At 40.7% G+C, this 13,997-nt stretch overlaps 1 protein-coding gene across 1 annotated transcript in view; it reads right to left on the bottom strand.

Annotated features, from left to right (window-relative positions):
• Positions 1 to 7,119: 7,119 nt before the first annotated feature.
• The window catches only part of DNAAF9 (dynein axonemal assembly factor 9), a 79,193-nt gene continuing 72,315 nt past the window's right edge, over positions 7,120 to 13,997 (bottom strand). Inside the window, exons 36-37 of the mRNA XM_030007953.2 lie at positions 13,428 to 13,521; positions 7,120 to 11,869 (exon numbers count right to left, since the gene is read on the bottom strand). Of these exons, the coding sequence (XP_029863813.1) occupies positions 11,757 to 11,869; positions 13,428 to 13,521 (207 nt within the window). The 3' untranslated portion in view covers positions 7,120 to 11,756. The remainder of the gene's footprint in view (positions 11,870 to 13,427; positions 13,522 to 13,997) is intronic.

The raw sequence follows: 13,997 nt of genomic DNA, 5'->3' as shown, positions 1-13,997 counted from the left end.
GCTTTGCAGCAGCGATTTTAATCTGCACAGATCAAGCAAGCCCAGCCATCCCTTCCCTGTTTCCCTCTCCCATTTTAGGGAGAGGAATTTAGGGATTTTAGTTATTTCTCCGGTCTTGCAGCCAAAGAGAGAAGAAAGCCGTAGGCCTCTGCTTTGAGAAGAGAAATCTCCTATCAGTCCCACTCCGTCATGACCCTGTCCCACTGCCAGGGCAAAGGTCCTTGGGCAGGGGGACAACATTGCCTTTTAGCAGATAAATTTTAGGGAAGAAAAAAAAAAAAAAAGCCTAATTCAAGGAGCTTTTTAACCTCATCTCCTGAAGAAATAAAGCTGCAGGGACTGCAGGGAATCACAGAATGGTTTGGGTTGGAAGGGACCTTTAAAGGTCACCTAGTCCAAGCCCCCTGCAATGAGCAGGGACATCTTCAACTCGATCAGGTTGCTCAGAGCCCCGTCCAACCTGACCTGGAATATTTCCAGGGATGGGGCATCGACCACCTCTCTGGGCAGCCTGTGCCAGTGCCTCACCACCCTCATCACAAAAAATTTCTTCCTTAAAGAAAGGGAGGGGTTTGTATTTTTGCCACTCTGCATTAATACCTTCCGAGCTCCTGGCCAACCTGAACCTGCAGAAGAAAGAGATCCGAGCCGTGCCCACCACTGGGGACGCAACGCTAAACAGCAGACAGCCCGAGCCAGACACCCTTACATCCCTGCCGCAGGCGTGGGAGGATGCGAAGATGTTTCCCTCTGAGCAGGATGGCTGCTGCCTCCTCTCTCTGCTGGGCTCAGGACCAGCCAAATCCAGGAACAGCAAGCAATTTCTTCATTTTCTTCCTAAAATTGAAAGCAGAAGTCTTCTGTTCTCCCCAAGGCAACTTCTAATAGCATCTGTAGTCACGACTGCACATGAAAATGTGTGTGAGGTAGATGCGTGTCATCCTGGTGGACCGCTCAGGATGGAATACACCGAATAGGGGCAGGCCACCTCTGACAGTGCAAGGCGTATAAGAGGCACTGTAATTTGTAATTCTGTCTTTGTGTACTTCTTCGTGCCAACAAAGGGAGAAGGGATGTGTCTGCTGGTACAGGATGAACTTCAGCCCTTATCTCAAGAGGTTCCACAGGGAAATACAACTAAATTCTCTATTGTTGCACAGGAAACACATCTTTCAACAGTCTTCGGCATCAAACCTGCCTCCGGGACCTTCCCCGTCTCCTGGTGACAACCCTTCTGACCTCGAGCAAAGCTCTTCCTCCCCATTTCCCCACGACGTGGCGAAGCCTGCAAATATCCCCAGAGCATCGGGAAGGCAGCCATCCCCAACCCAGCGCCACAGCCAGGAGAGCGCGCGAAGCCTCCGCGTCCTACGCTGGGTTTTAGGGAAGAGGAGGCTGATGTAGGGGGTGGGCACGTGGGGTTAGGACCTGCTTTCCTTCCCGTGCTCGTACAGTCCAAGCTCCAGCAACAGGACACCGAGCACATCCCGCAGGTTGGCAACCCTTTGACTTCAAAGACAACCTGGACAAACCCACCCAACTTCTCATTTGATGCACGCGAGCCACCTTAGATATTCTGCATCTCTCTCCAGAAGATCCTGCAACCCATCCTTACCTTATATCCCCCGTAGCCTCCCCTCTTTGCCAGCTCCTCAGTTATTTTTGATCCGGGGCTTCACAAAGCAAGCAGAGGCGCAAGGGAAGACCGTGGACAAAACCAGCTCTTAGGCTGACAAGATAAAGAGTTAAAGCAGGCAAAGCAAAAGCTTTGGAAGAAAAGCAGTTATGTAATAAATCAGATATTAGAAGGCAGGAAGGTGCGCTATATAGAGGAATCAAAGTCCGGAACAGGATGTATATAAAGCAAATATTGAACTAACTTTGATAACACAGAAAAATAGAAGATTTTTGGTGGGGTTAACTGAAGGCTCAATTTTAACTATTATAAATTTCCTGTTTTACTCGTGTCGGGCGGTTTTACAGTGATCTATACAATACATTGTGTGCCTAATGATTTCCTAGCCATGAATGGGTCACTCAGATTTTACTTTCCATGCTTTTTTTTGTCTGTCCTGGAGCAATAAAGCTATTGAAATCCTCCAGGCCTTGCCCATTGGGTGTTTTCTTTCCTACCAAGACATCAAACTACCCCGAAGGTTTATTTTAAGCAAATTCAATAGGAGGGATCACACAAGCACCTTGTTGAAAGTGTACAATGGGAGCCGAACCCAGGGCTATTCAATTAACAAGTGCTCCATTTTCATGCAATTCCTGTTGTGAATTCATTACTTTAATTAGGCTAGCAATTTATGAAGCTAACAAGGCACCATTTGTCTGCGGACACGTAGGTGAAGAAATTCCAGATCAATTCACATTGGAAGGCAGAGGAGCTCATGACAAGCTAAGCAGAACTGGAAACCTCTCTCTACAGATACTACCAGACTCGCCAAAATGAAAGAGATAACCGAGAGCAAGGAACAAGACTAAAAACCCTGACCGAAGGGATATGTTCAGATTTATTTAGGAAAACCTAACTCATCTCTCTTTGGAAATGAAATTCTTGGGCATCCTTATGATCTACTCCCCTTCAAAGAATTTTAAGCTTTACATTAGTTGAGGGGTTTGCTCTTCAGCAACTCCTATTAGTAAGGGAGCACGATGTTCCCGCTGGTCATTTGAGACCTTCCTCCCAGCATCTAATCCGTGTTTATCCTTGGCCACTACATGCCCCCTTTGTTGTCAGGCCAAAGCAAGGCTCATTTTTAGTGTCCCTGGATGAGACAGGATTTCCATCCACCCTGGTCACTCTTGCTTAGACGTTTTTGGAGTATTTCTTTCCTGAGCACTAGTGACCAGAAAAGCACAAGCAACCAAACCCAGTGATCTACAAGTGTCTGGGTCACCCCCTACCACATTGGAAATACTGGTACCATTCACATGCCAGAACCTATTTGCATTTTTCAGAGATGCTTTTGCACCAGCCTCACATCCAGCTTTTCTTTCTCGGTTCTTTGAGTGGCAAGAGCTCAAATCCCTCCAGCAATATCTTCATTATGTGATTTTCAGTGCTACCCCTGGGTCCTCTACTTCATTCGCTACCATTACTTGACCCTCCTCTGTCTATAAAAGTCCTCTCTACTTCACATCCTTAGTGAATTTACTGCATAAAATCTCTTATGACGAAGATAATTTTCATTAAAGTATTCACTGTGCATGTTCCTCATGAGCTCCACCATGAAACCTTTCTTCAGCCCAATTCTCCTTGGAACACTGACCATCACCATCAAACCTTCAGATAATTCCTAACTGACCTTGTGACTCTTCCCACAACCCCCTTGGTCTCCAAATTAAGAGTTTCCTATCTTGACAACCTACCAAATATACTGCCCGAGTCCAGGTAGATGAGATCTTCCACGTTTCCTTTGCCTAGAAAAGGAATTATTGAAGGAGCAACTCAAGTTGATAGGGAACAGTCCGAATGATAAAGGGGACAAACCAGCCAACCTCATGAGGTCCTTCCCAACCGAGATTTTGCAGCTCCTAAGACACCCACCTGTGCATCCCTTCCATCCATGCCTGCAGGCAGCAAGAAGTTATTTCAGACCAGAAAAAAAAACCAAACCAAACCAAATTAAATTTTAAGGTTTTTAAGGCAGAAAAGACCTTGAGAGTCTCAGCTTGATCATGCCTGACCTGCCACAACAGAAATTTTACCCGTTACGTTCCCTGCGTCAGCACTGAAGTGCAGGCATAAGACACGTTACGTAAATGAACGTCTCTCAGCCGGGCAGATTTGGAAGCAGCTGAAGCCCAGGAGCCTGGGGCTCAGCGTCTGGCATCCACCCTATGGGTTAGACAACTCAAGCTCTGCCTGCAGATCCCACCAGTTGAGATGACCCATCTGAAAGAGAAAACAAAAGGACAGAGGTTGAAGTGGGGAGATGCACAGCAATGCCCAGAGATCCTCCTTTGATGAGGAGGAAAGAAAAGAGTCCTCGAGTTTAAGGGGACTGGAGCAAGGATTTGGGGGTGAATGGGACCCATACCTTTGAAGCTAAATGGCAGAGAAAAAAGAGTAAATATACATTAGCTGGAAGGTTTGATTCTGCTCCACAGTAAGTAGAGAATGAGGGAGAGGAGAAGAATAAGCCACTTAAGTGAAAAAGGATTCATCTCCACAGCCCCTTACAGGAGTTGGATCACAGAAGAGACCTTCTTTGACCTTTATATTTTGTTTCTAAAAAAGGAGACCGTAAAAACAAGCAGCTTACAAGTGTGCTCACAATAGTTCAAACACATTGCACGCTCTCCCTCTAAAGTTTTGGCTGCTAAAAATAGACCGACATTTCAACAGCCTCAGCCTGAAGAAGAGAGCTGTAGATTAGGGCTCAACGCGAGGGCAATGGGGCTGGGCAGCGAGTGGGAACTGCAGCGGGTGAGATACAGCACTGAGTCAGCACCGCCGGTTTTCCTAGAGGATGGGCAAGGGTTTTAAAATCGGGAGCAGATAAAACAATCTCACCTTGCCTACTCTCCTGCTCAAAGCTTTTATTGCTCTTTATTTTTTGCTAACGTGCCAACGCAAGGATATTTCCTCTGATCCTATAACACAGAAATTTCCCCCACTCTTTTCTTGTAAGATTTGTTGATGCAGCTTTATACTTTCACAAGCAACTTCAACCCAGAGGGCTTTCAGGAGCTGCGTTAGCGCATGTTCACAAAACCGAGGCCACCAGGAGCAGAATCAAACCTGAGTCTGCACGGAGGAAGCACCACTGGCCCGTCGGGTGATTTAAAGCTTATCAGTTACGACCACCACTTTCAGAAAGTTTTAAGCTAAGTATTTTTGAGATGGAGAAAAAATGATTTTCCCTTATTTTTGCCATGGAAAAATAATCCAATAGGATGGAGCACCGCAGGATTACAATACAGGAGGCAAAAGCAGTAGGAAAAAAGGCACGTGTCATATGGAAGAGTCATTGGAAGCACAGAATTGGGAGGATCAGTAGCTAGCAGAGCACGTAAAGAGACAATACGGTGCTTGCTTTAAAAGCTTCCCCACCAATACTCTTATGGTATGTTGCAAGTGTATACAAGTAATAAAACTGTAAAGACAGAAATCGGTATCTAGAATAAAAAAAACTTGCCCTGTATTTGCAGGTGATGTTTCCTCCTTTAAGTCCTTCAGACAACTCTGTTGTCATATGCCTTCGCTAAGCCCAGGGCTGATATTTGCAACACGAAGCACGAGAGCAACAGATTTGAGCTCTCGACTTTGTCAAGCACCCCGCACAGCTGACTGCACCTCTAGGATACAGCCAAACGTGTGCCTACTAGCACATGGAGGCACAAGAAACCGGTCATTTGGGGTTTTGTGGAGGAGAGCATCCTGAATTCAGGCCAAAATAATTGCTGAACACAACGTCGTGTTCATGGAGGGGGCGATAGTTAAGCCAGTGGTCTCCAACACCAGATGTTCCAGTAAGTCCAGTAAAAGACGCCTCACTTCTAGAAAAATATCCCAATACTTCTGTATTGGAGTAGTTTCTAGAAATTCCTAAATCACAAACAGCTTGTCACTGGTCACAGAGTTTTTCTCTTTACACTCAAGCTAAAGAGCTGTCATGAACAGAGCTCTAGAGGGGTACTCCTCCTGGCCAGAGCTCCAAAGCACTTACACATCCTGAGCTGACAGTCTAATTCCTGTAGCCTTTCTGTAAAGTATTTCTTTGCAAAGAACATCTCTTAAAATCCTAGGAAGATGATGACCTTCACATTTCAATCATCAACCACAAATTGATCTCAGGTTAAATCTTGAAAATCCAAAGTGAATGGAAGACGCAGAAACCAGTGCACAAAGGCAGAGAGCAGTTACACACCAGAGAAACTTGAAAGATAATCCAGGCAGGCTTAAAAAAAAAAAAAAAAAAAGTAATAAAGAAGTTGCTTTTCTTTCATCGACCTTCAGCAATTTAGCTGCATATGATGAGCATCTTAAGAATAACCACATGGTAAGACATGAATTAAGCCACGAGCTGAGACTCCAGATTTCCCTACTCAAGCACCCAAGGGATGGTGGAAACCCTTCTAGCTGCTTGGCCAGCGTAAGATCTAGCCCAAAGGCTGGTTTTGAGAACACGTGCCCATGTGTGAGCAGTAACAGGATCTGAACGCTCTTGGCAAAGCTGACACGTGAACGATTTTGTGGGGTCTGTAGTTTAATACTGAAGCGATAACTGGCTGCTTCTCTGAGATGAGCAGTATATAATGATAGGGAAGTTGTTTAGTGTTGCATTGACGGCATGTAACACAAAGTCAAAGGAAACTGCATGTACTCAGCAGTTCAAGAGCAGCTGATGCAGCCCAAGTGCATTTACAAGTGGAAGAGTCCACGCTTTCCAAAACTCGCAGCGCAGCAAGGGAAGATTCCTGGATTTCAATCAAAAGTCCATGCATCTGAGGCTGCTATTTCTTGTGTGCATACCTGGAGTATGCAATACAGGCTGAATTTAACATGCTGTTTCTATGTAAACAGTTCATAAACATCAATCGAGCACAAACCTTCCTGCAAAAAAAAAAAAAAAAAAAAAAAAGCAAAAGCATTGTCCAACTGAGACAGAAATGTGCAAACTGATCTGACTCATGCACAGCCTCCCACTCAGCAACCAAAGCAGAAAAAAAGAGGGTAAGGTGGGATTGCCCTCCCAATGGCAGCTTGATTTTAGATCAACAGAAGTTGATCTTGAAACTGCATCCTCCTTTATATGAATACAAGGAGTAGGATTTAGCTCCTGCATTTCTGTATATGCAACTATCAACTTACCCGTAAATACAACTGCTGAAGGACAGAGATGGCAGGTGGGAAGCCGATCAAGGTCCTTCATCCTACAACTGGTTTTAAGTTTTACCCAGTTAGAAATCCGCACAAGAAGATCTAAACCTAAAATAACAGCTTAATCCCCGTCAATTTCCTTAAATCTTACACATTTTTGTTTGAATATAAACTAGTCACCTTTCTGCCAGTTTAGAAAACTAACAAATTTTAAAAGAAAACTGCTCAAAGCTTAAAAAATCAAGTTTAGGAAATAGTGAGTTTATTAAAGAAGTCAAAGACAGACAGCAGATGGATACTGTTTATTGGTTCTTTCCATCACATCTGAGTTACAGGTGTAAAAGTCACACAAACTGCAGATATAAACATGTAAAACAATACAAAAATAAATGGAAAGGTAATTTTTTATTTACTGAATCAAGTTGTGTAATAAATACAATAGGCAAAAAGCTTCAATCACACAATTCAGTTTAACTGAAGTTACAGTAGTGTTTGTAAATACAAGTTTTTAACTTAAAGTTGCAAATATTAAAGCATTGAGAACTAGTATGAAAGTGAATTTTGGCACATTGTAAAGTGAGAAGTGTTACATTAGTATCTGACCGTTGTGTAAAAATGATGTAATTTCTCACTAGCTTTCTGAGGTACATTTTTAAACAATCTAAAATTAGATCAACAATGCGGTTCTAACAACTCACAGTTTACAATTCACTATACTAGTTACAATTTTTCCCTTTTAAGAATACCAAAGTATTCCAGAGCTTAAATCTGTGCAAATTCAGAAAAGTTTCAATTAAAAAACAGTAATTAAAAAAAACTTATTAGGGAACTTTTACATGCAACTTAAATCCTCCCTGCAATCAGTTTTGTTAATTGCAAAGTGTAAAATTGGACTAATAACAAATTGCACAGCTTAATATAAAATACTCCGAGATTGCAGCGTGGTTCAAGTTGCAAATGTTCCTCTCCTAAGTTTATCACATTTTTCTCCCTATAACTTCAGTAACTTCTGACCACACTCATTCTCGGTGAGGAAAAAAAAAAAAACCACCACCACAAGCTGCTAACATGAAGGTCAGCAAAGCACGTAAACCCCTTGAGGACTCTCAGCACTTCTTCACAATATCAGAAATGCCTGGACACAAAGTTACTGTTTCCAATTTTCAAAATACAGTAAAAGATAAAGGAACAGTGTAATGGCACTTTTTCTGTATCCAAACATTTGCGGTTTAGAAATGGTGCTTTTTTTTTTTTTTTTTTTTTTTTTTTTTTTTAAAGTTTTACAGTAGCTAAAAAAATTTTCAAAACTAGATCCTTAGCAGTATCTCCATCCTCACCTTGACTTCAAAAGTGAGGAACCAGATTACCCTACAGACGGGGTTTGATACAGTATAAATATCTCTGACCAGAGTACAAAAGTTATGCTCTTCTAAAAAAAAAAAAAGTGCTGCTGATTGTTAGAAGTAACTCCAAAATAATCAGCAACTGCTATTAAACTATCAGCAGCATCAGGCATTTACACATTTTAGTCCTCAAAGAGTTTTCTTTTAAACAGTTTAACCATTTGTGCTAATATTCTTCACTAGGTTAATTTTAAGTCCTTTCACCAAAACCGTTTTTCCTTTAAAAAAAGAGGGTGCAAGCAATACAACCCATGACATCCATTTATTTTATGCTTCATAAATAAATGGTGCCATCTGCAAGGCACTACTATGTTTAAAGGATACCATTGTCACAGTTTCACTATTTCAGTATTTTTTCTGTTTTAAAGTCACAGTTAAAAACTAAAAAAAAAAAAAAAAAAAAAAAAATTGAGGTAATCAATTTATTTCAATACCAAAATATATTAATTGAAATAGTACCAGTATGGTGAAAGGTCTTCATAATACACAGCTGTTACCATATAGCATGCAGTACGGTATATAAGTATACTAGGCCTTTGTTCTGAGCTCTTCTGCTTCAGTTTTTAAGGAACAGCTCAATTTGCACAGTAGCACACCAATTTTGAATGCTTATTTCCTTTTTGTTCACAGGGCATCGCACTTGTAATTACAACTCGCTATGCCAACCCCAGATGAATTAGCCCCATCAACATTTATTTTCAAGAGCTGCACAAATTGGAGTTCTTAAAAAGAGTTCAGCAGAGCAAAATAAGCTACAGTATCTTCATCTATCGTTCAATCAATTGCACTTAAAGCTACTCTGTTATTGACTTACAAGTTGAGACAAAGCATCACCAAAGTGCCTGCTGTCCCAACCACTGGTATTTCTTCTGACATTACATAGTCATACCACTATTCTAGAAATATGGCTTTGCAGATTAGATAACTCGTACTGAAAAGGAGCACACTGGGTTTACACTAAGTTTATTGGCAAAGAACTATAATTTGTTAAGAATTCTCTAATGCCCCTTTTTATTGCAGTGTTACGACCAGAATTTTGTACTCTAATAATCCTGGTCTGATAAATTGTTTCATGCAACCAACTGTACTTAGTTTGTAAACACCCGCTAGCCCCTCAAATCCACTGCTAGCTACGTTTGCTCTACCAGGCACTACAGTATATTAAGACTAAAGTATAGCCATGCATAGATAAACTCACGAGCCTTATCATGATGCTCTATACCTGTAATATGGGTTACCCCAGAAAGCCTAGAAACACAAACTAATCGCTGGCTTTTATTGTACTTGAACAGGATACAAGTAGTTTATAAACTCTCGTGGTGTGCAAAAAAAATTTCTTAAATTCAAACAGCTTCTTAAATCTAGTAGGAAAGCTAGTAACGAAACCTTATCAACATCTATATCCCAATCTGCAGCACCTGGAATTCCACCTCTGCACTGTATAACCACCACAGCACAGGCACTGAACCAGCTAGTAGCAACATGTACTGAAAGTCTACCTAAAAGGTGTTTCATTTTTTGACAGGCTTACTGAAATTTCAGCCATTTCATTTTCCAAAGGTAAAAAACATATTTCTTAAGTAAGGCATAAAACTGTATCTAGCCTTAGGTTTGATGGCAGGAGTTAAATCTCATTTTCCTGCCACAGAAAGAGACTGCATGGACACGTTACAAGTATTTTAAGTGTACTGTAAGAAATTATTCATTCCGTTTCTTACTGTGTTACATATATCTGACCAAAACCAAAAGTTGCAGTTGTATTAAAAGACGGAGCTGTTCCTAAGGCAAAGGAATATGAAAATAAAAAATTCCTCCTGAACTGTTTTCACTTGTCTAAATTCTGAACACACAGCATGCTACAATAATCTGCTTATTCAAATAAGCTTGAATAATTACGTCTAAGTAGCTGCTAGGGTACCTTATAATCCTTCAGTCAGTGACCTATGAATTCTCACTTAAAATTGTACTGAATTAAGTTAAAGGACAAGTTGCCAGAATTCCTATTATAGTATGATTTGGTAACTATAAAGGTTTTGTTGCAAGTACTTAAAACCTGGTGTATCAGTTTAGTGAAATGTTACGGCATGCAAATTTTTCTGAAAGCTTCACAAAAAAAGTTCTTTTGGATTTCACATGTATCTCTTGGTATTTTTCACCTTTGGAAATAAGTCATTTTCATGAAAAGGAATTCCTTAGCTAAAGAAGCTCCCTCTTCCCTTGCTTTGCTTAGTTTTTAGTACTGAAATAAGAATCCTTCAGAGATATCTTCTAAGCAACAGCAAGTTGCAGATTACTACCATCCATGTCATGTTTTCTAGAACACCAATAACAACACTGGGAAGAAAGCAAGATATCTCTACTTATCTTGTTTCACCCTAAAATGTATAAAAATCTTTTCTTCAGAAAATTCAAAAATTTTGACTGCAGATTCAAACTGTGCAGAGGTTATGAGACATACTGTCCCCTCAGAAAAATGCAGATGCCTAAGCGTTCCCCCATTTCTCGCTTTGGGAACACCCTAACAGCAGTAGGATTAGGTAGGTACTCTTCCGAGCTTTTTAATTGTTCCCCAATTTCTCGCTTTGGGAACACCCTAACAGCAGTGGAATTAGGTACTCTTCCGAGTTTTTTAATTGTTCCCCCATTTCTCGCTTTGGGAGCACCCAACAGCACTAGGATTAGGTACTCTTCCGAGCTTTTTAATTGTTCCCCCATTTCTCGCTTTGGGAACACCTAACAGCAGTGGGATTAGGTACTCTTCCGAGCGTTTTAAATTGTTCCCCCATTTCTCGCTTTGGGAACACCCTAACAGCAGTAGGATTAGGTACTCTTCCGAGCTTTTTAATTGTTCCCCAATTTCTCGCTTTGGGAACACCCTAACAGCAGTAGGATTAAGTACTCTTCCGAGTTTCTTAATTGTTCCCCCATTTCTCGCTTTGGGAACACCCTAACAGCTGTAGGATGAGGTACTCTTCTGAGTTTTTTTTAATTGTTCCCCCATTTCTCGCTTTGGGAACACCCTAAGAGCTGTGGGATTAGGTACTCTTCTGAGTTTTTTAAATGTTCCCCCATTTCTCGCTTTAGGAACATCCCCCAGTCCCACATACTAAAGTATACCACTGCTCATCAATGTTCTTGTGCAACAAGTTTCAAGGGACACCCAGAGATTAAAGTGGTTTGATTATCTGCACAATGGACCAATTCCATGATTACATTCTGACCTACTAGGAAATACAGTTTTGCTTCTTTTCTTCTTATTTTTTTAAATAAGTTTCCACTACTAGCCAGAGATTCCAGGTGATGCTTTTTACAGTCTGGAATTAAGGTGAAGTGGAAGCAAACCTGACAGTACAAACAGCTAAGCAGTTACCATATTAAAATGCCAACCTTACAGGAATGATCTCTTAGTTTTAAAAGGAGTGCTGAAAACTGACATTTCACTTAATTTTCTAGTTAACCAGCAAGGACAACAGCATTTTTGGTTACTGACAGTGGTTCAGAAATGCACAGAACACACGTGCTTAAGTCTTCTGCTCAAAGAGATCGTGATACTCTTGTTCTTCTAGTTCTCTGTTGTACTTCTCTATTTCCCTGTTGGCTTCTTCCAAGTAATCATTCATGAATTGGTCCATTACTGATTTTGAAAAACTAAGGAAAAACATTTGTGCAAATAGCATTCATTAGAAAAGAACATATAGGTTTGAAGGATGTGCCAGTTCAGGGACACTTACTGAAAGCAGAAATTCAATATATTACCTTCCCAGAGTCCTGCAGTCAGACCTAACCACAGCTACTCTGTATTACTCGGGAATAAAGGAGTCGCACAATAGACATTTCCCAATCAAGAAGAAGAATATAAGAACAGCAAAACTACAGCAGGTTTGCAGATGTTTACAGCTATTTTGGTTAAGTGGGAGTCTAAAAAACTGCCCAAAATTCAGATCATCCAGAAGTGGTTAACCAGTACCTGTGTATTTTACTGCCAGACACCAAGACGGTGACAGAGTAAAGGTCCAGTGAATATTGGAGTCCAAGTTTGCTGTTAGGCTATTTTCTGCCAGTATACCATGACTAGGAGCTTAACCTGCAGACAGAAGTCTGCTGGTTTAAAGTTGTCCCATAGGGCACAGAAAATAACTGTTTGTTCTTATTCCAAAACAGAATCATAGAACCCACTTGGATTTTTGTAAAGTTTGTTGAAGTTAAAGTGAAAAAGTAAACTGGGAATATAAACCCAAATTTGAAATTTTGGTAATAAAACAAAGACAAAAGCAATAGAAAATTATGAAAACGGGAAAGGAGAACAGGAATACACTAGAAAATTAGTATTACTCTGGCATTCCTTGCCAAAGACAAAAATATGATCAGGTTTAAAATAAAAAATAAAAGGAATTTTTGGAAAGAAACCCAGAGGACCCTACTTCAGCTCTAGTTCATGTTCTGTAAACTGACACCAAACAAGACCAGCAAGGACAGTTCATTTACAAATGTGTATATGCCACGATTTGATAAGTAAATCATACTTCTTGCAAGCTGAAGTAGTTTTAAAATAAGGTTTTACTTGCTTAAGTGAGTTTAAAAAGTGATTACAAAAAATGCACCTCCACACCTAATTCTGAACAACCTGTTCATACTACTGCTTTGCATCCAGTAAGGTTTTTCTCATACCAAGTTACAAAATGAGAGCAATCATTTAATATCAGGTTCACTCCAAAATATGTGGCAGAAAAAAGGATACTGTAGTAAAACCTAAAACAACTCTGATTGTTTTTACTTTAGTGTACGCACGTACATGCATGCACACAAAATTATATTCATTTGGAAGTTTTATCAGTCATGACCAGGCATTAAGCAATACTACAGCACTATTTGGTTTGAAAAATAATTCTTTGACAAGCTGTGGTCCATAAATTCTTCTCTGCGTGAGCTCAATGTACAGTTTTGGGATTGATTTGTTGGTTCTATTCTGCTTCTTAGATCATATATCTGAAAAAGCGTTTTAACAGTAAGCTTTAAATGGCAAGTAGCCCACGCACAGATTTCAGGAACAAAACTTTTCATTTCGTATTACCACCTGCAAATCAAACTGGCTCTTCACCGTATCTTCCGCTTTGACAGTCTACATTTCAGGTTTGCATAGCCTGTTGCCTACCTAAACCCTTCACCGAAACCCCCCACGTTTTAAAGGATACATGGATGGTAATCCATTTTGTCACCAAAAAAATTCACAAATTGAGTCCCGTTGTAAAAATAACCAGCTGGAAGTGGATCCAAGTGGCGTTTCACCTACATTAAGAAAGAATATACCATACATTAAACATTTAAAACTCAAAACTGCTTAGAGACGGTCCTAACATACTTAAAAAGATAAAAGAAGAATTCCTTCTGCTGAACTTAGCAAGGGAGGAAGGTACGGCTCCTGGCTATAAAGGAGCACTCTGAAAAAACAGTATGACAAATGACATCCATATGGACTAGGGGAGTTAGGTACAGCGACACTAATCATAGCCATGCCAAACTCTAAGGAACCCAACTCCAGAGACAGCACTTACAACCTAAAGGTAGTTGATGAGAGCAGGATTAGGCATTTGGGATCCTAATTTGCACGTGACAACCTATGCAGCACAGAACAGGGAAAAAAGAGGGGGAAAGACCGTTACGGTAACCAAAAGCGTATGCTTGTCCAACACCTTACACCTCCCCCTACTTTTCAGAGCTAATTTGAAGCTCTGAGCTAACACCAAGATTTATATCTCAAATCC

The sequence above is a fragment of the Aquila chrysaetos genome, chromosome 1 (assembly GCF_900496995.4).
Source record: "Aquila chrysaetos chrysaetos chromosome 1, bAquChr1.4, whole genome shotgun sequence".
Taxonomy (NCBI): Eukaryota; Metazoa; Chordata; class Aves; order Accipitriformes; family Accipitridae; genus Aquila; species Aquila chrysaetos.
Note: the sequence above shows the minus strand (reverse complement) of the source record. Positions and strands in the feature narration are given on the sequence as shown.